This window comes from Bos taurus, chromosome 5, assembly GCF_002263795.3.
Source record: "Bos taurus isolate L1 Dominette 01449 registration number 42190680 breed Hereford chromosome 5, ARS-UCD2.0, whole genome shotgun sequence".
Lineage (NCBI taxonomy): Eukaryota > Metazoa > Chordata > Mammalia > Artiodactyla > Bovidae > Bos > Bos taurus.
In genome coordinates, this window is record NC_037332.1 from 5,023,962 (window position 1) to 5,050,614 (window position 26,653).

At 39.7% G+C, this 26,653-nt stretch overlaps 2 protein-coding genes across 2 annotated transcripts in view; one reads left to right on the forward strand and one right to left on the reverse strand.

The window, feature by feature from the left end:
• GLIPR1 (GLI pathogenesis related 1) overlaps positions 1-10,072 on the forward strand; it is a 46,406-nt gene extending 36,334 nt beyond the window's left edge. The window contains 3 exon segments of the mRNA NM_001076984.2: positions 5,699-5,784; positions 9,764-9,790; positions 9,890-10,072. Of these exon segments, the coding sequence (NP_001070452.1) occupies positions 5,699-5,784; positions 9,764-9,790; positions 9,890-10,044 (268 nt within the window). The 3' untranslated portion in view covers positions 10,045-10,072.
• KRR1 (KRR1 small subunit processome component homolog) lies at positions 9,460-23,957 on the reverse strand. The gene is given in 10 exon segments (NM_001037819.1): positions 9,460-11,020; positions 12,700-12,799; positions 12,889-12,966; positions 16,114-16,284; positions 17,408-17,464; positions 18,592-18,675; positions 18,763-18,888; positions 19,072-19,206; positions 20,772-20,944; positions 23,864-23,957. Coding segments are annotated over 10 exon segments (1,149 nt in total). The 5' UTR covers positions 23,949-23,957; the 3' UTR covers positions 9,460-10,880.
• Positions 23,958-26,653: the final 2,696 nt, after the last annotated feature.

Below are 26,653 nucleotides of genomic sequence, written 5' to 3' on the forward strand. Positions count from 1 at the left end.
CAGGTCTGCTGCTCGTTTCCCTGGGTCCTGGTATGCACAAGGTTTTGTTGGCGCCCCCCGACCCCCCACCAAGCACCTCTGGTGGGAACGAGATTTGATTTTAAATGTAATTGTGCTCCCCCCCGCCCACCGTCTGGTTGCGGCTTTTTCTTTGCCCTTTAATGTGGTGTATATTTTGGGGTGGGTTCCAACGTTCTCCTGTTGGTGATTCTTTGGCAACTAGTTGTGATTCTGGTGTTCTCGCAAGAGAAGAGAAGGCACACATCCTTCTACTCTGCCATTAGTATCATCCTGCTGAAGCAGCTTCTTTGTCTTTGGGTGTGGGATAATTTTTTTCGTGGGTTCCAGGTCCTCTTGTCAATGGTTGTTCAGCTAGTTGCAATTTTGTTGTTTTCGCAGGAGGTGAGATGAGTGCACGTCCTTAATAATAAGGTACAAAAGTGAGTTCTCTTGGTTTCAACTCCCTTTTCTTGATTTCAGAGATATAAACAATACTAAGTTGTAAAGCTTGTAAGCCAATTCATATTTGGGCTTCCCTGGTGGCTCAGATGGTGAAGAATTTGCCTGCAGTGTGGAAGACCTGGGTTCACTCCCTGCATTGGGAAGATACCCTGGAGGAGAGCATGACAACCCATGCCAGTATCTCCATGGGTAGAGGAGCCTGGTGGGATACAGTCCACGTGGTTGCTAAGAGTTGGACACGACTAAGCACAGCACATTACATAATGTTTCTATGAACACTGAGTAACATTCATTTATTCATACAAATAAAAGCATATGTTCATTCAATTATTCAAAAAATATGTGTTCACTCAACTTCATAGGACAACAAGCCAGACACAGTCCCTGCCCCTTTGGAGTTTATTGTCTGTGGCATTCAGACAATAAAAGTACAGAGAAAATAACTGCATGATGACAGGAGCCATGCTGGAAATAGAAATAATGCTGTAATTCACTATGAGTAGGCAGGGCCCTTGTTTGAGATAAAATGCTCAGGGAAGGGCTTTCTGCGACATATTTAAGCTTAGGTGTGAAGAGTGAGAAGGAACCAGACATGTGAAGAATCTCAGAAACAGTTAGATATTCAGTTGTGAAAACAAAAAGGATGTGGAAAGGATGACAGAACAGACAGAAGACCAGGGTGCTTGGACCGTGAATGAGATGAAGCTGGGGGAGGAGGGAGCGCAGATCACCCAGGGCCTTGTAGACCACTGCACCTTCACTTTACCCACCTCACAAGCTGAAGCCATCCAGGTATTTTAAGCAGAAGGTGACAAGACTTGCCTTAAATTTGGAGTTCACTGGGCATGCCTGTGGGGAAAGGATTGGAAGGGGAGTGGAGGGGAGCCCAGGGACCAGTGAAGAGGGTCCTCGTGTCCATCTGAGCCTGTTTTTCCTTCTCTACACAAGAACTTCCACGTAATTCTGAAAAGCGAGTCCCTCCCCAGTGTTTCTGAAATTCCCTCAGAATGGGCTCTGGGCAGTTAGTTCTCCAGTCCTGCGGCGCTCAGCTCTGGACTCCTGCCCTTGGCCCATGTTGACTCCTCCCCTCCCGGTCACCTCGAGTCTCCCTGATCTGCAGCATCCTGACACAGACTCTTCTTCATCAAGTGGGCCCCACCTCCACGCAGATGGCTGAAGAGATGATTATACCACAGAAGTGGAAACAACCGCTTCCATAAGCAGACGGTACAGGAGCCAGTGTACTTTGGCCATCACTGCCTTGGGGACTGTTACTCATCTCTAAGCTTTTCTTTATAAAGATCTTTCTTTCCTCTTCACCAGAGTCCCAGGGCCCCAACCCTCAGGCAACCAGGGGAACACTGAAACCTCCTACTTCTCCATTGGGCAGAATACTTAGGCTCCCTTGTCTCTTTGTATAAAATTTTACTTTATTGAAATATAGTTGACTTACAGTGTTGTATTAGTTTCTGGTATACAGCAGTGATTCCGTTGTTCAGCCACTAAATCATGTCTGACTCTTGCAGCCCCATGGTCTGCAGCCTGCTATGTTCTTCCGTCTATGGGGTTTTCCAGGCAAAAAATACTGGAGTGGGTTGCCATTTCCTTCTCCCAGGAATCTTCCTGACCCAGGGATTGAACCTACATCTCCCACACTGGCAGGCAGATTCTTTACCACTGAGCCACCAGGGAAGCCCAATGCACTTATACATATAGAACAGTTTGATTTGCTAATCCCAAACTCCTAATCCACCCCTCCCCGACCTTATCCTTTGGCAGCCACAAGTTTGTTCTCTATATTTGTTTCTGTTTTATAGATAAATTCGTGTCATATTTTAGATTTCACATTTACGTGATAGCATATGGTATTTGTCTTTCTTACTTCACCTAGTGTAATTATTAGGTCTATCTGTCTTGCTGCCAATAGCATTATTTCATTCTTTTCTATGGTCAGTTATATCCCATATATATATATATATATATATATATATATATATATATATATATATACACATTGGGCTTATATTGGGCTTCCCTCATAGCTTAGTTGGTAAAGAATCTTCCTGCAGTGCAGGAGACCTGGGTTCAATTCCTGTGTTGGGAAGATCCCCTGGAGAAGGAAATGGCAACCCACTCATTTTCTTGCCTGGAGAATCCCATGGACAGAGGAGCCTGGCGGGCTACAGTCCATGGGGTCACAGAGTCGGACATGACTTAAGGACTAAACCCCCACCATATTCCATATATATTCCCTTTACTTCACACCCTCTCCAGCATTTATTTGTAGACACTTCAACGATGGCCATTCTGACCAGTGTGAGGTGGTACTTCACTACAGTTTTTATTTGTATCTGTCTAGTAATTAGTGTTGGAGAAGGCAATGGCACCCCACTCTAGCATTCTTGCCTGGAAAATCCCATGGATGGAGGAGCCTGGTGGGCTGCAGTCCATGGGGTCGCTGAGGGTCGGACACGACTGAGCAACTTCACTTTCACTTTTCACTTTCATGCATTGGAGAAGGAAACGGCAACCCACTCCAGTGTTCTTGCCTGGAGAATCCCAGGGACGGGGGAGCCTGGTGGGCTGCCATCTATAGGGTCGCACAGAGTTGGGCATGACTGTAGCGACTTAGCATCAGCAGCAGTAATTAGTGATGTTGAGCATCTTTTCATGTGCCTGTTGGCCATTTGCATGTCTTCTTTGGGTTAATGTCTATTTAGATCTTCTATCCATTTTTTGATTGGTTTATTTGTTATTGAGCTATATGTGCTATTTGTATATTTTAGAAATTAAGCCTTGTGGGTCACACCATTTGCACATATTTTCTCCCAGTTCATAGGTTGTCTTTTCATTTTATCTGTGGTTTCCCTTTGCTGTGCAAAAGCTTGTAAGTTTGATTAGGTTCTGTTTATTTTTGCTTTTATTTCTATTGCATAGAGTCTGTAGGTCTCTTAGTCTTAATCATTGCCTTCTAGACAAAATCCAGGTCTTTGCAGAGCATGTTTTTCCCAAGGTGAATTTTGCCATTTCACTGCAAGTCACAACTGCCTTACTTTTAGCTTGTTTTTGAAGTAGCAATTTTTTCCTCTTAATAGTACAGAATGCACAGTTAAACAAAGTATGACGTAGTATAAGTGATTGCATTAAAAACATTCTAGAACTTAACTCAAAGAGTGCTGTGCTTTTTAACAATGAAAGATAGCCCAAGGACTAATGTCTATTTTGGACATCTTCCATAGTTGTTATCAGAACCTCTACTATATTCCTTAGACTATTTTCCACAGTGTAGAGTAAGCATGGGGCTAAATTTAATTTCTGAAACAACCTAAATTAACTTGGAGTCAAAGAATTTGAACATGTATTTTTAGTTGGAATTGAGGTGTTAGTAAAAAGTAATGTCTCTAAAGGGGGGAGTTCTTATTTTCTTTGAAAATAAATGTATAGCATTAGAGGATAGGAGTCCATGAATTTGAATTAGAAAAAAGTCACATCTTTTTCACTAACTTCTATAGAAAATAATATTTTTTGTGAATTAACATTCCAGTCATATCAGCAATACTTATGATTGGACAGTACTACCTGTGTCTTTATAAATGTCAGATATGCTCATATCACATTCTAGTTGTAGTTCTCTCAAAATATAGTTTGTATTCATCCCTAAAATTACTGTTAATTATTAGGCTCCCTGCTGTGCTGTGCAGGGAGTTGCGTCAGTAGTGTCCGACTCCTTGCGACCCCATGGATTATAGCCCACCAGGCTACTCTGTCCATGGGATTCTCCAGGAAAGAATACTGGAGTGGGTTGCCGTTTCCTTCTCCAGGGGATCTTCCTGGCCCAGGGATCAAACCCCCATCTCTTATGTCTCCTGCCCTGGCAGCGGGTTCTTTTCCACTAGAGCAACCTGGGATGCCCGACTCCTGCTAGCTCTCATCTAATACACAGAGAAGTATGTTTGTATATCACAAGTATTTTTAACATGATAATAATCATTTCAATTTAATTGGCTTACTTTGTAATCCTATGAATTTTATTTTAGCTATTTTAAAACTGTTTTGAGAAAGAACCTATAGGCTCCACCGGGCTGCCAAAGGGTCCATGACATGAAAAAGTCAAGAACTCCTTTCCAAAAGCAGAGTTCCAAAAAAAGCTTAGTGCAATGGCAAGTTCATTGAAATAAATGTACAGCCTCTCATCATTACTACTCCAAAGTTGTTTATGGAGATGTAAATTGTTTGGATATTATTTCACTTTCTAAGCTGATCTTGGTCAGTTACTTAACAGAGTGTTAAGCCTCTAGCTATGGGGATTAAAAAAATTAGTGTCTTCCCCATTGGGTTATTGTGAAGATTGATTCATTCAAGGACACTTAGAACAGTGCCTAGTACATGAGTATTCGGTAATTATTACGTTACCCGTGTCACATCCTTTATGTGAAAACAAACTGCACTTTAGGAACTCCCTCATAGCTCTTGTGATTTTCTTTTGGAAGACCCTCACCCCAGCCAAATGGCTCCTATCCAATAATAACCATGGAGATTTGCTGGACTAAGAACAAAAATGTGGGTCATGAGAGCTTTTCTAAGATGGACAGTTTTATGGATGGCAGTGATCACACAAGCCAGACATTAACTAGAGGGAACATTTCTTTAAAATCAAACCTAGGTCTCATTGATTCTGATATCTGTACATTGTGGTTTTTGGTAACTTAATCTTTGAGCTGTAGTTTCCTTACCTGTAAAACAGAAATAAAAATAACTTTCTCCCAGAGTTGTCTCAGGAATTAACTGAGATGATTAAGACAAAGGTTCCTAAACACAGGCACTTAGAGTGAGTTTGGCAAATATTAGCAGGTTTCCACTTCTGCTTCCCTCTCTCCACTTCTCTCATTAATCTTCTGAATTTGTGGACTTCAATCCTAGGATTTAGCAAAAAAGAAGACAGCACTCAGTCGTGTTTGACTCTTGTGATCTCATAAACCATAGCCCACCAGGCTCCTCTATCCATGGGATTCTCCAGGCAAGAATCCTGGAGTGGGTTGCCATTTCCTTCTCCAGGGGATCTTCCCAACCCAGGAATTGAACCCATGTCTCCCACATTGCAGGCAGATGCTTTACCAACTGAGCTATGTGGAAAGTTCAGTGTTTAGCCAAGGACCATGATAAATTGCAATTGGTTGGTGGGGGGAGGGGGGAGGGGGTAGAAAAACTTCCTAATGGATACTTTTCTTCTTCACAGAGGCAATTACCCAACCTGGCCATATAAAAAAGGATCCACGTGCAGTGCCTGCCCCAGGAATGACAAATGTTTGGACAATCTTTGCAGTGAGTAAAAGGAACAATCTACCAATAATACAATGTGTTCAAAACTCTTGTAACTTTCTAGAGATCAGTCCTGAATATTCATTGAATGACTGATGCTGAAGCTCAAACTCCAAAACTTTGGCCACCTGATGTGAAGAACTTATTCATTTGAAAAGACCCTGATGCTGGGAAAGATTCAAGGTGGGAGAAGGAGACGACAGAGGATGAAATGGTTGGATGGTATCATCTACTCAATGGATATGAGTTTGAGTCAACTTCGGGAGTTGGTGATGGACAGGGAAGCCCGGTGTGCTGCAGTCCATGGGGTCGCAGAGTTGGACAAGACTGAGCAACTGAACTGAAGAATGAAAACATTTGTTTTATCCTAATAGCTCTTTTCAGGAAAAGGGGCATCAGGTAGCAATCAAAGCAATGACTTACTGTCCTAGGAATGAATATATGTTCAAGAGAAATTTAAAGAAGCAAATATCCTTTATAGTTAGCACTAATCAGAACAACAAATGACTGATTATGGGAAATTGTAGACCCAAGATTTGCTAATTTCAGCAATATAAAAATAGTAACAAAGTTAACCAAAAGAATTCTGAATTGTGTTCAGGTAGAATTCTACCTGTCCAAAGCATTCAAGACTTAAATGTTCATCTATAGAACTGAATGAAATAAAGGCTGCAGTGTAGCACTTTTCACTAGTTCAGTTCAGTTCAGTTCACTCAGTCGTGTCCGACTCTTTGCGACCCCATGAATCGCAGCACGCCAGGCCTCCCTGTCCATCACCAACTCCCGGAGTTCACCCAGACTCACGTCCATCGAGTTGGTGATGCCATCCAGCCATCTCATTCTCTGGCGTCCCCTTCTCCTCCTGCCCCCAATCCCTCCCAGCATCAGAGTCTTTTCCAATGAGTCAACTCTTCGCATGAGGTGGCCAAAGTACTGGAGTTTCAGCTTTAGCATCATTCCTTCCAAAGAACACCCAGGACTGATCTCCTTTAGAATGGACTGGTTGGATCTCCTTGCAGTCCATGGGACTCTCAAGAGTCTTCTCCAACACCACAGTTCAAAAGCATCAATTCTTCGGTGCTCAGCTTTCCTCACAGTCCAACTCTCACATCCATACATGACCACTGGAAAAACCACAGCCTTGACTAGACAGACATTTGTTGGCAAAGTAATGTCTCTGCTTTTGAATATGTTATCTAGGTTGGTCATAACTTTCCTTCCAAGGAGTAAGCGTCTTTTAATTTCATGGCTGCAATCACCATCTGCAGTGATTTTGGAGCCCAGAAAAATAAAAGTCTGACACTGTTTCCACTGTTTCCCCATCTATTTCCCATGAAGTGATGGGACCGGATGCCATGATCTTCGTTTTCTGAATGTTGAGCTTTAAGCCAACTTTTTCACTCTCCTCTTTCACTTTCATCAAGAGGTTTTTTAGTTCCTCTTCACTTTCTGCCATAAGGGCGGTGTCATCTGCATATCTGAGGTTATTGATATTTCTCCTGGCAATCTTGATTCCAGCTTTCACTAGTAAGACGGCATTTAATGAGGAACAGTGTAGAAGGTGAATGAAGATAACTTTCCAAGGATGCTTTACATCACTTTAAAGTATTAATACACAGTTGGCCAAGAGTCCATTTATGTTTTCTGTTCCAGACACATTCCTTTCCATCTTAGTTTTTTTTCACTTTTTGAACCGGTGTGAAACGAAACATCAATCAAGCTATTACAGTTGTGCAAATTCTCTACTACTTTTGTGCTTTTATCTGTAACCAACTGAACCTCTCAGGGCTGCAGGACTGGCGTGGGGTGGTCAAAGCAGAAGGAGGCTGGAATGGACTGAGTTTAACAGCATACATTTTTGTTTGGCCAAAGTGTCCTATTGCTTACATGTCTTCAAAGTCCCTCCTAGGTCTAAAACTATAAAATTCTTTTCAACTGTTTGTTCCCTTCTTCCTGATTTGTATACATTAAATTCTCATTTTCTCTCCAGCCATATAGCAATACTTGACCACCTTTCTGAGCCAGTTATTTCTCTGCAGTTCAACCATTTTTTCTGAGAATCTGGAACAAGTGCCTGGCACACACTTTACAAATATTACCTACTATCCCCAAGTTCATCCTCCCTCTAATCTCAAATCTTGTTTGCTTTGGTATTCTGGTAGCATCTTTATGCCCAGTTTTAGATGTTTTTATGCTCAAACAATCCTCACAATGCTTCTTCAGAATCAGTGATGAGAAGAGACAATTAAATTATGTTGAGTAATTTTACTGTTGCTCCTGGTTAACTGTCTTTCCCACTAGACTGAATTCCAAACAGACAGAAGTTAAGCCTACCTAATTCACCTTTGTAACCAACCAAGGTGCCTAGTCTGGCTGACCAATTACCACTAATTTGACTGCATTTTTTAAAAAATCATATTTTGAAAGGCGTGCTGTGATTGGGTTGCAAAGAGTCAGACACGACTGAGCGATATTTTTTAAAATCTAGACAATTAGTAACAACAGCACCAGAACAATAACAAGGAGAAAACTTGTGGACTTTTAGCTTTTGATCTTGGAGATCTAGCTTGAAATGGTCTCTAATCTTGTGGGATAAAATTCAGAAATTTAAGACTGCACTCCAACAATAATGAAAAACCCCTGGCCTCTTAAGAAAGACAAAGGAAAACACAAGCGAACTTGCAGAGGGGTAAGGGTTGGAGGATGAAGGCTTTTCTCTATCAGATTCCATCTCTGACAAATTATAGCAAACACTGGAGGAAAAAAAAAACCTCTGTGGTCTTCCAGATAACTATTCCATAAATACCAACGGAGGCCAAATTAGGATGGTTTTGCAAAATGCACTGGGAATACCAATGGCACACAAGCTGATCTGAGCTAGTGCTCGTTGTGGACGGCATCTGTTTCACTATTCAAAAGTTGGAGGTTTAACATTTAAAAAAAAAATATATATATGTAAGAAAAAATATAACTAGCACATCACACCTTGATTTCATGGAAGTAAGTGCCAAGAAAAGTTAAAGCAGCTGAAGCTTCGATGGCAGGTCACCACAGACAATGCCCAGTCACAGGTATGACGGCCAGAGATGCTCACAAGCAGGCCGAGGATCAGCTCCTTTATGGATTCCACACCACAGGGGTCCAGGATCGGCTCCTTTATGGATTCCACCACAGGGGTCCAGGATCGGCTCCTTTATGGATTTCACACCACAGGGGTCCAGGATCGGCTCCTTTATGGATTCCACCACAGGGGTCCAGGATCAGCTCCTTTATGGATTTCACACCACAGGGGTCCAGGATCGGCTCCTTTATGGATTCCACACCACAGGGGTCCAGGATCGGCTCCTTTATGGATTCCACCACAGGAGTCCAGGATCGACTGCTTTATGGATTCCACCACAGGAGTCCAGCAGCAGCTGGCCTGGAACCAGTGTAGAAAAGGTGTTTAACCATTTATAAAAAGTATAAGAAGGCTATGGCAGATGTGGATTTTTTTCCTCATAACTACTTGGAATGTCAAGTGGTTATGACCTTTGATAGCCAAATGCCCTATTAATAAGTTAATGACAGACTAGAACAGATCAGAGGACACTCTTCACTACTGACTGATTATAGGATGATTCTTCTCAGGGAGAAACTTATTTTCAGGAAAATATTTTAACAAACTGACCACACTGATTACTACTAATACTTATTTTTAATTGCAATGTCTTATTTTTATTACATTTATTTTAGCTTATGTAAAATGACTTTCCATTTACAGTAGTGGTATATAAAAAGTTTTATATAAACAAGATGATTTTAAAATATCAAGTTATTACCATAAGTACAAAAAAATCTTGAATAATTAACCTTTGAAAATCACTGCAGTAAAGCCAAAGCAACAGTCATTGGTTATAATTAAGAGACTTGGCTCTTAAAAAGAAAAGCCTCACCAGTACCTATTCTTTTAATTTTTGTTTTCTTTCTTCTGATTTTACAGCTAACCCACAACGAGACAAAGTGACACGTATGTATATAAACCTTAAATTGTTTAAGATCTATGTGAGCTGTGTTACTGCATTATGGGTAACAACATTAACGAGAGTATTTCATGTCTGTTTCACAGGTTACTACTCTACTGTGTTTCCAGACTGGCCGATATTTCCACGTGACAGATACACATCTCTTTTTCTCATAATTATTCCACCAATCCTAATACTGAGTGTTATAATTATCATTTGGGCCAAGGGCAAATACCCTCATTTATTTACTTTGAAATAATACAATCCAGGGAGGAAAAAAATCCTCAAACACGGTGTTTTGTTTTTGTTTTAGTAACAACTGAGTGTATTTCTGATTTGCAGCAAACCCCTACTCAAAAGAAGAAATGGTTCATCTTCCTAGCATTATAGGAAGACTCATCTTTACATTCCACTTTTTAAGAAGCAGCACTGTTTCCAAGCTGCCACAGCTGTGACTTGCAGTGAGTAAGCTCTATCCGCCGTACGCCTCAGCTTCTGAATATGTAAAGTGAGAGAGCTAGATTTAGGTGAGTCTGAGAAACTGCACCGGCCCTCACGAGTAAAAACACTCCGATATAACCTGGTGCATGCTGCTCCAACTCTACGTATCTGGTTTTCCACTTTCTCTTGGAATTTGATATGGTTTACTACTTCCTCAGACTCAGACTGGAATAGTAATTAGGGAATTAATTTAAAAGGCCTCGCTCTTTTGGATTATGAATTAATTTTGGAACAAAATGTAAATGAGATTACATTAGAGCACTTCCTCAAAACCAAATGCTGGGACATGATTATATTTAAAGTCTAAACAACCTTAAAAATTACCCCTAAAATCATGCTTAGGTAAAACCTGCCTGGAATAGATTAGATACAATGCATATAAACACATATATACCACTCTCTAGTATAAAATTTTTCAAAAAACATATGGATGATACAATAATTTATAAAGAAAAGTTGTTTATATTAACACTGTAATTAAGCACAAACTCAGAAAAAAGTGATCAGGATAAGGCAACTAATGTTGCCAACTACAGTATTTCAAAATCCTTTACAAAAGGAGATAGCTTAATAAATTTTAGTTCAGAGTTTGTGTTACTTTTTCTTCTTTTTCTTTTCATCTGCTTCCATTTTAAGCTTAACTTCTTCAGCTGTAAGAGCTCCCAGTTTCTTATTCTTTGCTTTCTTAACCTTTTCCTTGAGGGCAGCCACATCAATTTTAGTTTCAGTAGAAGCTAAATAAATTAAAAAAAACAATACATGTAATTCCTTAGATTTTACCAAATAAAACAAAGATTACATAAATATGAATAATTTTAGAGTACTATTGTAATTGAAAGGTCATGTTATAAAATACAAAATACCTGCTAAAAGGAAAGTTAGAAATTTTTTCAAACTAGGAGAAAACAAAGTACTTAAACAGACTAGTAAGAATATACATGAAAATGACATTATACTTTAACTATCTGAATGAATTATTGGATTCAACTATGTTGAAATTACATTTTTCAACATAAAATGTTGAAATTTTAAATTGTTTGAAATTATTATTTTTATTTGTTTCCATATTCTGGAACTTTACAGTACTCTTTAAAAAACTTAGTTTTCCAAATATTAGTTCAATTAATGATTAGTATTATTTCATTTAACAAGATTTTGGTAATAAAGACAATAATCTGAGAGTATCTGGAGGTCCTAACAGAACCAAACCATGTAGCTAACACCAAAAGTCTGAACAAAATAGAGGAAAGCAGCAGCAAAAAATGGCAACTTTTCTTATCATTTAAAGAACAGTATTCAGGACATAAAGAACCACAAGATAAAATGTCATCATACAAACACCCCAGCAACTTGAGAGCAGACTTCAAGTCTCCACTACAATGGAACAGCTACACTTTATCCAGTATTAAACTGAGGTTAAACTACTATTTGAACACCTTGAGAGTACAAAACTGACTGACTAAAAATTATGATGCTTATGATATTTTTAACTTTTATATATCCAATGATCTAAGAAGTAGAATATAGTATTTTTTAAGTTATTAACACTGATATATATTAAGAAAATAGTAACATTACACCCGGCTTAGACCAATAGGTGATGTACAATACTGGAACTTTATAATACTGGCGACCTCCCTCCCCTCATTATGCCACTGACCACTTCGGAGAGTTACTTTACAGAAGAGTACAAGGGTTACTAGTGGAAAAGAAAATGTAAAAGAGAAGGTAGGTCAAAACAAGGCCAGGAATAATGTTTTCTCTGAGTGTCTTTTTAATAGCCTCTGAGTAAGAAAGATATTCCTGCTATTCTGCTGGTGTTTTAGCCCAAGGTCATGAGAAATCCATGTTAACAATATAAGCATCAAGTTCTAAGTCACAGATTATACAAGTAAAGAAAGTATAAATTTGATAAGCTCTTTAAGGGGCATGACAGCAGACCTCAGGGATCTTCCTGCTCTATTTCTATAGAGGACTCACTGCTCTGGTTTCTATCTTTCGAAACAAAGAGTCCTTCCTTAGCACAGCAGAGATCAGGAAGTGACTGTCAATCTAGGATACTCTCAAATAGGCACTGAAAGTGAAAGTGAAGTCGCTCAGTTGTGTCCGACTCTTTGCGACCCTGTGGACTGTAGCCTACCAGGCTCCTCTCTCCATGGGAATCCCCAGGCAAGAATACTGGAGTGGGTTGCCATTTCCTTCTCCAAGGGATCTTCCCGACGAGCTGGTACTAAATTATGGGTTATCTCAGTCACCTCGTCCCGAGGACTTGTGAGTAATGAAACGCTGAGAGAACTGATGAAAGATGTGGTTATTTCTTAACATGAACTCAGAGATTCAACAAATTCACTATGGGTTTACTTTTCCTCTAACAGACTTCAACATCATAACAAGACTTAGAAAACAGCATTACCTTCCTTAGGTTTCTTTAGGTGAACTGGTTTTTCTTTAGGTGGAATAAAAGCTTTGTTTCTTTCCTCTTGTCTCTTACTAAGAGCTTCTGCTTGTTTAGCCTACATGATTAACAAAGTTTTCAGTTAAGTAAGAATCCAAAGTATCCACGCACTTTGCAGTTAATGTTGCAAGCTAGACACAGTCTTACCTTTATTGCTTCCATTTTCTGTCTCTTCTTTTGACTTGCCTTCAAAAAGTATTCACCACTAGCCAATTCTTTATCAATCTGTTGAAATGAGTATTTACAATTACTTCAGAAATCATGTAGATGGGAAGTCAATTCCTAAGAAATTCACAATGACCCTGAGGTAAAGACAGTAGGGTCGAAGCTCTTATGTAAGGTAGTGGCCTAAAAAGAAGGAAATGTACTCTAAGCTGACAAGAATATACATACACAAAAGCTCGCAGGTAGGAAAGTAGGTGATGTGTACATGGAATACTCAACAGACTGCTTTAGGGGAGGTAGAAGGTCAATGACTCAGGAAAGTGAGGTAAGACACTTGGAAAGAGTTTGGGACATGAAGAAACATGAATAAGGGAGGTGGGATGTGATTTAGAAATGACTGAAGCTTCCTGAGAAGAGTGAAGAGAGCAAAGTAACACTTTATAAAAGGAACAGAAAAAAGGAGATAAAACCCTGTTTTTTTTTTTTTTTTTAAGTTTCATTTTGTTCATCATACAAAATGAAAAGCAAGAATTATCAGGATGTAGCGACTTCACTTTCCCTTTTCACTTTCATGCATTGAAGAAGGAAATGGCAACCCACTCCAATATTCTTGCCTGGAGAATCCCAGGGACGGGGGAGCCTGATGGGCTGCCGTCTATGGGGTCGCACAGAGTTGGACACGACTGAAGCGACTTAGCAGCAGCAGCAGCAGCAGCGACTAAATACTAATTAGAGCAAGTAACAACTCATTCATTAAATAGTTAACATACAACTAATCTATCTAAGGCAACGCTCTAAACTATTACTACGCTCTCTACAATGACTAACTCTGCCACTTATTTGCTATGTTCAGTTGCTCAGTCGCGTCTGACTCTTTGCGACCCCATGGACTGCAGCACGCCACTCTTCCCTGTCCATCACGCCACTCTTCCCTGTCCATCACCAATTCCCGAAGCATGCTCAAACTCATATCCATCGAGTCAGTGATACCATCCCACCATCTCATCCTCTGTCGTCCCCTTCTCCTCCTGCCTTCAGTCTCTCCCAGACAATTCTCAAATTCTCATAGACAATTCTTTGAGACAGGTATGATCATCATCCTCATTTTATGTCCGAAGAAACTGGGGGCACAGATGTGTTAAATTATGCTAATTAACATAACCCCAGACACGCAGATGACACCACGCTTACGGCAGAAAGCGAAGAGGAACTGAAGAGCCTCTTGATGAAAGTGAGAGAGAAGTGAAAAATCTGGCTTAAAACTCAACATTCATAAAACTAAGATCATGGCATCCAGTCCCATAACTTCATGGCACATAGATGGGGAAACAGTGACAGACTTGATTTTCTTGGGCTCCAAAATCACTGCAGATGGTGACTGCAGCCATGAAATTAAAAGACGCTTACTCCTTGGGGAAAAAAGCTATGGCAAACCTAGACAGCATGTTAAAAAGCAGAACCATTACTTTGTCAACAAAGGTCTGTCTAGTCAAAGCTATGGTTTTTCCAGTAGTCATGCATGGATGTGAGAGGTGGACCATAAAGAAAGCTGAGTGCTAAAGAATTGATGCTTTTGAACTGTGGTGTTGGAGAAGACTCTTGAGAGTCCCTTGGACTGCTAGGAGATCCAACCAGTGCATCCTAAAGGAGATCAGTCTTGAATATTCACTGGAAGGACTGATGCGAAAACTGAAGCTCTAATCCTTTGGCCACCTGATGCAAAGCACTGACTCATTGGGAAAGACCCTGATGCTGAGAGAGACTGAAGGCAGGAGGAGAAGGGGACGACAGAGGATGAGATGGTGGAATGGTATCACTGACTCGATGGATACGAGTTTGAGCATGCTTCGGGAATTGGTGATGGACAGGGAAGAGTGGCGTGCTGCAGTCCATGGGGTCGCAAAGAGTCAGACGCGACTGAGCAACTGAACATAGCAAATAAGTGGCAGAGTTAAGTCCATCGAGACACTGCTGATTCAAGAAGCTTACAGTCAGAGAAGAGGAAGACAAGACAACTAGTGAGTACAGGACAGGGCTACATGGAACACACCAGATGTTACAGAAGCGTGCTTTAGTACCTGGGTCACTCACTACTTTTCCCCAACTAACACTTTCTTTCTGGCTTCACTTTACTTTCCAATGTAGAGCTCAAGATCCAACACTTACACAATTTTTTTTTTTTTTTTTTTACAATGATGATCATCATCCCTTTTTTACCTCTGACCTTTCATCAAACCTTCCCTGAAAAACTGCAAACACAGGGCTGTGGGGAAGACAAGATAGTATAAAGAAAAAAAAGGGTTAAAGGAAAAACTTCAACATACACCCAAGGGAGGGAATAATGAAGAAAGATCCTCCAGCAGACAGGTGAAGAAAGAACTCAAAGAACAAGCAAAGAATGGACTGATGCAGATGGGGAAAAAAATTGTGAGCTAAGAGCAAGCTGAAAGAGTTTTTGCCTGGTAATCTCAAATATTTGAGGGGAAAAAAAGCAATGTCATCTACAGGGAGTGGAAGAGTGGCGAAAGAATTAAGAGGACACAAAGCAGCCAGAGAATACTGCTGAAGACCATCTGAGGCTGGACATGGGAGTTTTTAACGGATATAATCCAAAGATCTGACTTTCTTCAGCTATGTTTAGTAGCCACACTGTGGGAAAAGAAGTCAAGTTTTAGGACTGATGCAAATTTCAGGGCTGTTCTGTCAGACAAGTGTGACAGAAAAAGGGAGTATGAAAGGAAACAGCGACAGGCAAGAGAGAAAAGAAATTATGCCAGAAGACAGTAGACAGAATGAGAGGCATTCACATCTTAAAAAAAAAAGCAGATATTAGAAGTTAAGATTTCAAATCCAGAGCAAAATATATAGTACATGTCACACGAATGAGGCCAAAGCAGAACTGAAAGCACTGTGGGCTGCGTCACTGACACTTTTTAACCGTGGAACATTCACAGTGGCTACAGGTACAGACACACAACCAACATCACCCACTTTGATGTCACTTTACTCTCACAACATGAAGCTTCCACTCCCCACCTCCATATAGTTAGTTCAAAATAAGTGTATTTACACTTACCTTCGGATTCTTGCATCTCTACACACCCAAACACCCACAGAAATCCCACCTAAAATACCCTCAAAGTTTCTGACAAAATAGATTAAAACGGTTTCCCTCTCATGTAACAAAATTCCACATTTAATACTGACCTGACTTTCTGGCTGTGGTGGTGGGAATGGTGTATACTCTTTCTTAACAGTTTTCTTCTTTGGTTCCTTGCGTTTATTCACATTTTTGTGCTTGAACTGTGGCAAAAACCTTTCCCAACTTTGTGATCTTAACTCAGAGTCCTTCGCCAGCTCTCGTTTAATCATTAAGGTCTTGGGTCATGGTAATATACGAACAAAGTAAACACTTTTAATTTTAGAAGTGACATGTTTCTCACCCTAAGACATTATAAACAATGTTCCTATAAATAATAAAATTAAAAGGAACAACTCTTAGCCGCTTCAGTAGATTAAATCAATTCTGTAAAGAAAAAGCATATAATCTCAAATATGCATAACTAACCAAGCATCACAAAACCATTAGAAATTTAGATTAAGAAACAGAATCATTAAAATAGAGATGAAAATAAGACTGAGTTTTTCATTAAAACCCTTGAAATTCAACTTCATTATACAGAGAGAGTGCTTAATTGTGAAGTTTCCTACAAGCAGGAAGCTTTCAGTAGCACATGAAATATCATTATCATAGAGAAATAAAAAACTAAAGTTTCTCATGATCAATGAACCAGTGTTTTCACACTTCCCCCAACTCCACCTGAATTTTATCGACACTGAAACATCACAGGATGCAAAGTAGGCATCAGATGCAAGACATGCTCTCTTTAATGTCCCAATGAAACCCAAAATCATTTTTTCACCCTAATCTAAGAGTGACTTTTCAAATTCATCAAATTCAAGGACTGTTTAACAAATATCCATCATAAAACATCATATACCATGGTTATGTCTCCAAGAACAATTACTGAATGTTATGCATACAGGGATATACTCTCTCAATGGGCCTATAATTTGAGTGTTAAATTCCAAAACAAGTTTTAATGCAATCTGAATTATTCCAGACTTACAGAAAATGGCAGAATTCTAAAAGATCACACTTATAAATACAGTCTGTGGGCTCATCAGACTAAGAAAACTGAACTGGTACCCTCTACAACAAATTCCATGAAGCATATTTTATTTGTATCAGAACTGAATCACTACATTACAGAGCCCCCTTCAACAGCTTTCTTTCACACTAACTCCTCAGAGACCTAAGCTTTCAAGGAAGGAACTATAGGACTGGGATAGTGTTGAGTGGGCTGAACTCTACCCAAATAGTTCTGCCTTATCTGTTTTGTATATTAGACTTTCATAAAAGATTTATTTTTAAGAAAAGTTTCTATAGCTAAAAACAATTCGATAACCACTGTTATACTAATGAACAGTGAACACTCACTTTAATATTGTAAATTGGATGAATATTCTTCATAGTGTCCAGGACTACTTTTCGAACCTGAAATTTGCAAAGAAAAATGAATCAGTTATTTATAATGAAGACTTTAGTGAACTACGTAGAAGAGGATTAACAGATTGCAAAATAACCTATGAACCAGGCAATGGCTACCAAATTGAATACAGTAGTCCCTTCAACTGTTCTGAGTGGCTTCTGGATCTTTCATAACAGTTAACTTCACTTGGATACAATGAAGTCTCTCAATTTTACTGCTAAAAAGTGATACGCAGAATTAACACAGCAGTCTGGAGCTGTGTAATTTAGGGGAAAGAGAGATGGATTTAGAGTTAGAAAATATGTGAGCAAATGCTGGGACTTCAAAGGGGAAAGTCACTTAATTTTCCTCCTGACTTCAGCTTTTGAATTCTGTACTACATTTGAAATAAAACCACCTTAAGGATCTGTTGTAAGAATTAAATAATAGACTCTACAAAACTATGAAATACTCAAAACACCTAAGTTGTTATTGTGCCATAACAACTTATGAGATATTGAGTTACCTCATAAGATTGAGTTATCTCATGATAACTTACGAGAAAGAAGTCCAAAAGACGTATTATTAAAGGCCCCGAAAAGGAAGTAAGAGCTCACAGCCAGATACACACAACAAAAGCCTCAAAAGGAGCTTACAGAAACAGTATGTGCTCTGTAGATTTTCTAATAACATGTGACAAACTAATATTCATGAAACATTAACATATTAAAACTCAAAGAAAATACATCTTAAAGGAAGTTTTCTGACCCTGACCTCTACTGGCTGTATCTGTTACTGCAAAGAACAAGATCTGCTCAATTCTCCAATCATTTAAACCCATGTGTTTTCTAATGTTTGCTACAGACTGAGATCTTAAAATACCCACTTAAAACCTGTAGTAGGGGAAGTAATGATGAACAGACCTTCTAATTCAGAAATGAATCTCTCTGTAGTTACCAAAAGTTGGCCATGATATGTTAAGGTTCAGGAATGGCTATTCCCTCAAATTACATGAAGAATTGACTAATGAAAATCAAACAAAGCACAATTTTTTAAAATTATGAAAAAATATATTTTGCAATGAACGATTATAGTATACCCATATTCTTTCATTTATTCTCTGCTAAAACTAATTTAAGAGCGTAAACCTCACCTCCTTCAAGCCACTAAAAGGTCCAATGGCTGAAACCGTGTTTCCCTGAACCATAATGTAACAGTTTGTCAAGAGTTCCAACGCCTATATCAAAAGAGCACAAAGTTGAATTTCAGTACACTGAAAAACTAACAATAGAGGAAGACATACTTTTTCACTAATAAAAAGTACCTTCAAAGTAGATCCTTTGGGACCAATAAGCCGTTGTCTTCTTTTTACAAATCTCTCTTTATTTCTTACTAAAGAACCTATTTTAATGATGTCACATGCAACATCATCCTGAAGAATTCGTATTGCCTTTTGGGAAAATAAAGAAAATAGCTCATCAACATTCTTTACAAGTACAAATGTTTTCCAAGCCAAGAAATTTAAGCACAAAAATGAAAACGTTTTAGGGGGGAGGGTGGTGGTGGCAATGATATATGTTGTCTCTAATGTTGATGCAAATAAAGCAAAGTCTAAATTTAATTCTAAATTTACCTGTTCAAATGAAACACTCCTTGCTAACAGTTTGATTAGGTCTCTGGCCCTAATGATGATATATGGATCAAATGTCTTCTTGGTAGTACAGACAGTCATGCTGCCCTCAATCAGGTCCAGGGTTGCATTAATATGCTACAAAAAGAGCGAACAGCAGTTATCTGAAAATGAATTCAATTTTAGATGATTACAGAGCCTATCCTAGCCTAACTATTAATTTCTGTGCCATTAAGATATCTCAAAATCGTTTAACTCTCTCCTTGAAGAAGCTGGAAAGTTAATGTAAATAAGGAATACTTGATTACGTTTACATTTCAAAGAGTATAAGAGACTCAGGTAATTAAAAACATTTATAGTTGGCTTTAGGATAATTTATACTTTTTGGAATAAATATTACCTCCAGTCTAAAAAATCACATCAATCAAAATGAGGTCATATTTAAGACTTAAGGTAAAAATGTAAAGCTTATAATTTCCCTACCCTGGCTAGATGTTGCTCTAATCTAAAATCTTCTCCCTAGAGTGAAAATAGACTTTCCCTTTCAAACTCTCCCCTGGTAGCTCAGCGGTGAAAAATCTGCCCATCAATACAGGAGATGCAAGAGATGCAGGTTCCATCTCTGGGGTGGGAAGATCCCCAGGAGAAGGAAATGGCAACTCACTCCAGTATTCTTGCCTGGGAAATCTCATGGACAGAGAAGCCTGGAGGACTACAGTCCATGGACACAATGGAGCGACTAAACAACAACAACATTAGCTAAATACAAAGTAAAAACAAACTGTCATAGGTTTAAAAATAAAAGCAATAACTAGAGAATCTGTGCGTTAACTTTCAAAAGAACCAGACTTCAACAAAGCAAATAAAAATGCTATTTTCTAACTGTGAGCATGACCTCAAGAATATTTCAATACAGTGAATGATGAACAATTAAACATAAGGTTAGGTGTCTATCAGTTTAAACACACACACAGAAACAAATTGGGTCTAATCCCAGATGTGGACAGCTGTAAAATACGGCCTGGTGTGCTAACCACCCTCATGCCTAGTGGGCACAAATGACTCTAGAGCAGTCCCACAGCTGAGAAAGAGATTTTCTATCACAACCTAGTGTGTACACAAACACAGAGACAAACCAAAAGCTTCAGAAAATGATACTTATCCTTACCACATGTGATATGTTTTTTTCCTAAGGCTCACTATGGCCATTAAATTCACTTCCTGATTCTCTAAGGGGGTCTCAATCCAGTTTGAAAAATAAAATCAAATGCACTGCTCTAGGAGCATGGCAGGAGCAACAAACAGGAAAGTTGGTCACATCCATCATCTTTCATTTACAATAAGATGTTAAACAATGCCAGGAGCATGCCTCAGCTCCAAACCGTACAGGCTGATGGCAACCATCACAGCAGAGACTACACATTCTGAAATCTGGAGTTTCCAAACGAGTTTCAGACACCCCTACAAATTTAAATCCCCTAAAAATGTAAAAGCATGTCAATTTTTCCGAGTAATCTGTTATTCACAAAACTAAGAACAAATGAACAGTAAGGATAATGCTTACCTAGTCTGTTTAAAATACCAAATGAATCAAATTAAACAGCTATGCTAGCACCTTTACATAGAAATCCATCATCACACATTCACTTACTCAAAAGATATAAGCAATAACAATATCAGAGAAATACATAAAACATGCATACATGTTCATTCAAGGCTTTCTGTACCAATGGCCAGCACTCTTTCAAGTAAGCCTCTCTGTATTTCGGAAACAAAGTTGCAAAACTGCTCTCCTCCAGAAGTCCTCTGGGATTGTCCTCTTTGGAGAAAGCTGGCTCCTTCCAACCATCTGGAACAGTGAGGAGTTCAGATTCATCTACAGAGGAGGAAAAATCTACACATCAGATTTAACTTCTTTTGAAGATTTTTGAACACTTGTACGCATACATGCACAAGTGTCCCAATACTCTCATGCATTTCCTTCTTTCCTGCTTTTTATATTATTCAACAGCCCAAGAACATGCCTCTGTCATTATCAACATACTGTATTAGAATTATCTGCAGTGTGTGTTCCAGTCGCGTCACAGACAAAGCTCCTTGAGGGCAGGGACTCTGCTCCTTGGGTCCTCAGTTACTGGCATACACCTGGCATATAGCGGGTTCTCACAAACTTCTACCGCACTACACTATTTTAGAGTTGAGGATCCAAATACTATTTGGTTTACACTACTATTTTAAATAAAGTAACATTTCAGACTCAACTGAAGTGGAGCCTATGTGTATATATATTTGTATGTGTGTATACATAAAGTTTTCAAAAACTGATTCCAGTGTATACTTTCAGTTAATATTCACTACTGTAGGGTTTTAGGTTTTCCTAAGAGCTTTCATGTGACTTCCTTCTGTATACTCTCATCAAAGCTATGAAAGGAAGAACTGGTATTATTATTTCCACTTTAGAAAAGATATTCCATTCAAAGCGTTCAAGTGACTAGCGTAAGGGAATATGAAGCTGCCTCAGTCTAGGTCTCCTCTCATTACAGCAAAATGCCTCCTAAGGCCATAAATTGTCTCCTATATCACTTATTAAAACTCCTGGTCCTGGATTTACCTCTTAAATCTAACGGCTATATCTTAACTCACTGTTACACAAAGGTCTGATCCATGGGCCTGCAGCACAGGCATAAATTGGGAGTCTGTCAGAAATGCAATTCTTGCGTTCCATCCAGACCTATTAAATGTGAACCTCTGAGATGAAGCCCAGAAATCTGTCTTAATGGTGTCATGAGGAGACTCTTGTGCATACTGAAGTTTAAGAAGCAGGTCTTCACGGTCCATTGTAGCCATCCCAGTCAGATATATTTGCTTTCTGTTTCTTTTACTCACACCCACTTTGTTATTTAGGGCTCAAGTCACAGAGAATTAGTCTTCATTTACCATTTACTCCTCAATATCCTGAAAAAAACCCTCAAATTCTGCAATACTGACTACTTAAAATGCATATCTGGGCTTCCCTCCTAGCTCAGTTGGTAAAGAATATGGCTGCAATCTTGATCCCTGGCGTCAGGAAGATGCCCTGGAGAAGGAAATGGCAACCCACTCCAGTATTCTTGCCTGGAGAATCCCATGGACAGAGGAGCCTGGCAGGCTACAGTCTGTGGGGTCGGAAGAGTTGGACATGACTTAGTGACTAAATCACCACAAAAACCCATCTGACCAAGATTCTACCAAACAACTCGTTGGTTGTGAATTTAAAAAAAAGAAAAAAACCTGGCTAAAGAGATAGTTTAGTTTCACAATAAAAGAACAACAAATAAATCCCAAACATGTGTAAAGACATATAATCTCATTAGCAATCAGGATAGTTTGAATTAAAACCACAATAGGATTTCATACTTAACAAAACAACAAATTTAAAATTCAGATAACAGCCAGTGTTAGCGCTCCTACTACTTCTGGAAGTATAAAGTGCCACAGCTTCTTTGGAAAATATTATTATTTGCACATGCTCTACCCTACACTACAAAGATTCCAATCCCATGTAATGTACATAAACAAAGAAACTCCAGAATACATTAACCAGGAGAAATGTATGAAGATGTTTATAATAACAAACAATGGGGACAGTCCAAAAGTCCAGCAACATTAAAATGAAAATTTACATTACCGTGTATTCATACAAGGGAACATCATACAGTAGCGAAAAGAATAAATTACAGCTACAACTATTGCCCTAACTGAATAACAACAAAGTTTAGTCTAAGAAGCAAGACAGAAAAAAATACCTACAATCCTTTTTCATTCATGTAAAATTCAAAATCGGACAAAATTGAAACATTTTGGGCATAGGTGGTAAGGATTATGAAGAAAGGAAACAATACTCAACATGATTCAGAATGGTTACTTTAAGTCCCTAAAGTAAAAGAATGATCTGAGAGGTGCACGTAGCGGGTTTTGGAGATATGGTTGGTAATGCTCTATTCTTCTTAATGCTCTGACGAGCTGCTTTTCACCTGTTGGTGTTATTCTTTAAGCTGTATATGCACCGGCCTCTGCCATACCCTTAATTAAAACAACAAAACACTTTTAATCTCTAATGCCTATAGAATCGAAATTTGAGGTTTTTAATACTTCCAGTAAGTCTGGCTGAGCAGGCCCCCAGCTATTTCTCTGTCTACCACACTGAAGATAATGGATAAAACAAGAGCGCGAGCGCAAAGCAAGAGAGCAATTTAAAAAGAACGCAGTTGCAAGAGTAGGCGCTGGGTTGGCTGATAACTTCAGCAACTTGACAAATAGGAATAACAACAAACGCTCCAAAATTTTTTCAATGGCTGACAAATTGACGCTAAGGGCACGCCGGTTACCTCCTTCTATCACTACAGCTGTCTTAGTCCTTCATTATCACTACCAGTCGTTCACTCATATGCATAACCACTACTTTCTCCCACCTCATTCCTCATTCTGCCAACAATTTCCAAACACCGCCGCGAGTTTAAAGTCCTGAAGCGCCCTCCTCAATTTCTTAATCCTCATATTTTTACAGAACACGCATTCAGCAACATCTCTACTTTGGAAAGCAATAAATTAGGAACACGTGGCTGGCACCATACAGGCCGGTCAGTCCTCAAGTCTGGTCAACAACCCTCCAGATCGGCAATTACAGGTACACAAACTCACAGAACAAGCCCAAGGCGGCGTTACACGTGCCTAGCCAGCGAAAGCAAAAAAAAAAAAAAAAAAACACCAACTCAAAATCCACAAACTCCAGGCTTCGGTTTTTAGACAACCTCACCTCGGTTCTCCGACGTCGGCTTCGGGCTACGAAGCTCACTTTTCCCCGACGCTGTAGTCGGCCCATTCTGCTTAGAGGACGCCATCTTCAAGCTGCTTCCGGTCCTACCGGAAGCGAAACCTCCGTAAATCCTCCCGGCTGTAATCCGCGTACTCAAATTGAGTTCCACAGAACTCAGAGGAGGAGCTCTGCGCAGTTTCTGCGCGTGCGCAAGCTAGAGCCCGCGTATTTGCATAAACTTTTGCTCTACTCCCGCGTAGCGAAAGGAGAGTTGGAGACTGCTTTGACCTGGCGCGGGTAACTACGGAGTTCTATTGCGTGTTGGGAATTAGTAGTTTAGCACTGGCAGCAAGTCGGAGGTTTTTATCCTTCGTTTTCTCATGCACTCAGGGTCTAACGCGAAAAGCAGGACTCGAAGCTTGAACTAGAGTGCAACTTGAATCTCAGTGCTATCACTCCTTCACTCATTCGAATGAAATATTTATATGACTGTCCAATATGTGCTAGGCGTTGGGAGGTGGTACAGATATGAGAATATATGAGCCTTGACAGCAAGGAGTGACAGTAATAGATCCCATTTATTGTGAGACTATTTTGTCGGAGGGTATTTATTTAACATTATTTCTAATCCTTGAAACAAAGACGAAGTTAAAGCAAAGCCCTTTAAGATTGATTTTTTTTTTTTTTTTTTTGGACAGTATTAATAAGTTTTCAAAGTCATTGTTTCTGATGATTACTGTCTAGGGTCCTGGCATTTCTAAGCAGAGATATAGTAATTAAGCGACAATTCTGAAGTTTTTCACCTAGCCTGTTCAGTCTGACAAGTCCAACTCTTTGTGACCCCATGGACTGTAGCCCGGCAGGCTTCTCTGTGCAAGGGATTTTCTAGGCAAGAATACTGGAATGGGTTACCCGTTTCCTTCTCCAAGAGATCTTCTGGAACCACGGATCCAATGGCAGGGGCTGGGGGCGTGGGGGTTGACGGGGCGGGGGTGGGGGGGCGGTGGGGAGGGGAGGACTCCTGCATTAGTAGGCGGATTCTCTACTGCTGAGAGGCTGGGAAAATGACTTAACTCCCACCTACCCCAACAGTATACATGGCTGATGTCACGATGTCCTTACTATGACTCTACACTGTGAGGAACCTAAAAGTTCTTACACACGACAAAGATGATACTTTGTTGGTTAAATTGTCTTATTGCTATACATTTTTAAATTTTTCTGCAGCACAGATAGAGAAAGCATTTGACAGGTTGGATTTCTCACATTAATGAAATGGGGAACATTTATTGGACGTCCGGCCTCCTGTATCTTCTATAAAAGATACTCGTTTATAAGGTTCAGGTATAAATCAATTACTTGGGGACAGAAGATCAAAAGACACATGATTATGTAAAGATTTCTGCTTTAATTTTGTGTGTCTTCTAAATGACAGGCACTGATCTTTAAACAAGCCCCTGTGTCCTGTCTTCCAAAGTAAACTGGCTCACGAGTTAATGATTGGGAAATGTGAAGATGTCAAAAGGAAGAAAAGCTGTTGGGCTAGAAAACTGATTACAGCTTAGACTATAATCCTGCCACGTATGGACTCACCACGGCTCACTGGTCCCTGAAAGATATAAAGGCCTGATCCACATTCCTAAGTTGTTTTTACAGGAAGCAGACCCCCTCTAAATGAAAACTGCTGACCGTAAGAACATAGACCCTACATGGGTTGAAACAAGGAGGTTGATGATGCTTAAACTTTACCTCAATGCCAGCCAGTCCCAGAATTGTCCAGGAGCTGGTCACGCCCTGCTCCGTAAACACTGTGAAAGCGCTCCCTGCCCGCTCCAGGGTGGCTCACACAATATTGAGGGCATCAGCCCCCTGTGGCCCCCTTTGTCTGGCAAAGCAATAAAAGCTACTCTTCTACTTCACCCAAACTCTCTGTGCTTTTCTGTTTGGAACCAATGAACAGAGGCCAAGTTTCAGCAACAATTTCATATGTTATTAACAATTTATTGAAAAATAAAAGACAATCCCTAAAATAGAACAAATAACAGCTGAAAGTTACAAAGTGAGAAGCTTTCGAAGAAGCTCTATGAAGCAGGGTTTTGAGGGCCTTACTTGAAGGAACTCAAATCAGTAATAAGTGAAGAGCTAGACTTCACGTCCGGGCAGTCTGAACTTTAGTAGCTCCAGAAAGGCTACCATACCCAAAGGGTTAGTTGTTGCAAATCTGTTGGCAGAAGAGCTGGGTCTTCAGCCTCAGAGTCTTTGGACTTGGACAGCAGCATCAACTGTTCCAGCCTGCTGGCCCACCCTGCCCCAAAGCCTACATTTTGGACCTTCCAGGCCTCCATAATCACCTAAGTAATTATATATTCTGTGTCTCTGGAGAACCCTTATACAGCAGTTTACAGTAGAGCAAATCTGAACGGCTGATATATCACACTCAACCTTACTGCTGTCTGAAAAGCACAGAGACATAACAGTGAAATCACACCCTTCACATTGGTTAAAAATACATGTGTAATATTTTTAAATGATAATCTCTTGAAGAAAAGGGCACTCTCATATATTGTTTTGATGGAAATGTAAACTGTTACACTGTTTTTGCAAATCAGTCTATCAATATGAAATATACACATTCTTCCACTCCTGGGAAACTGTCAGCTAGAAATAAGGCACCATTCTATTAAGATGCAAGTACAGTTGTGCTGACAACTGCTCTGTATAGAACTAGTTCCGTGAAAGATACCTTGGAGCCACACTGACTAGTTTGCCAGACTGACTAGTTCACCATCT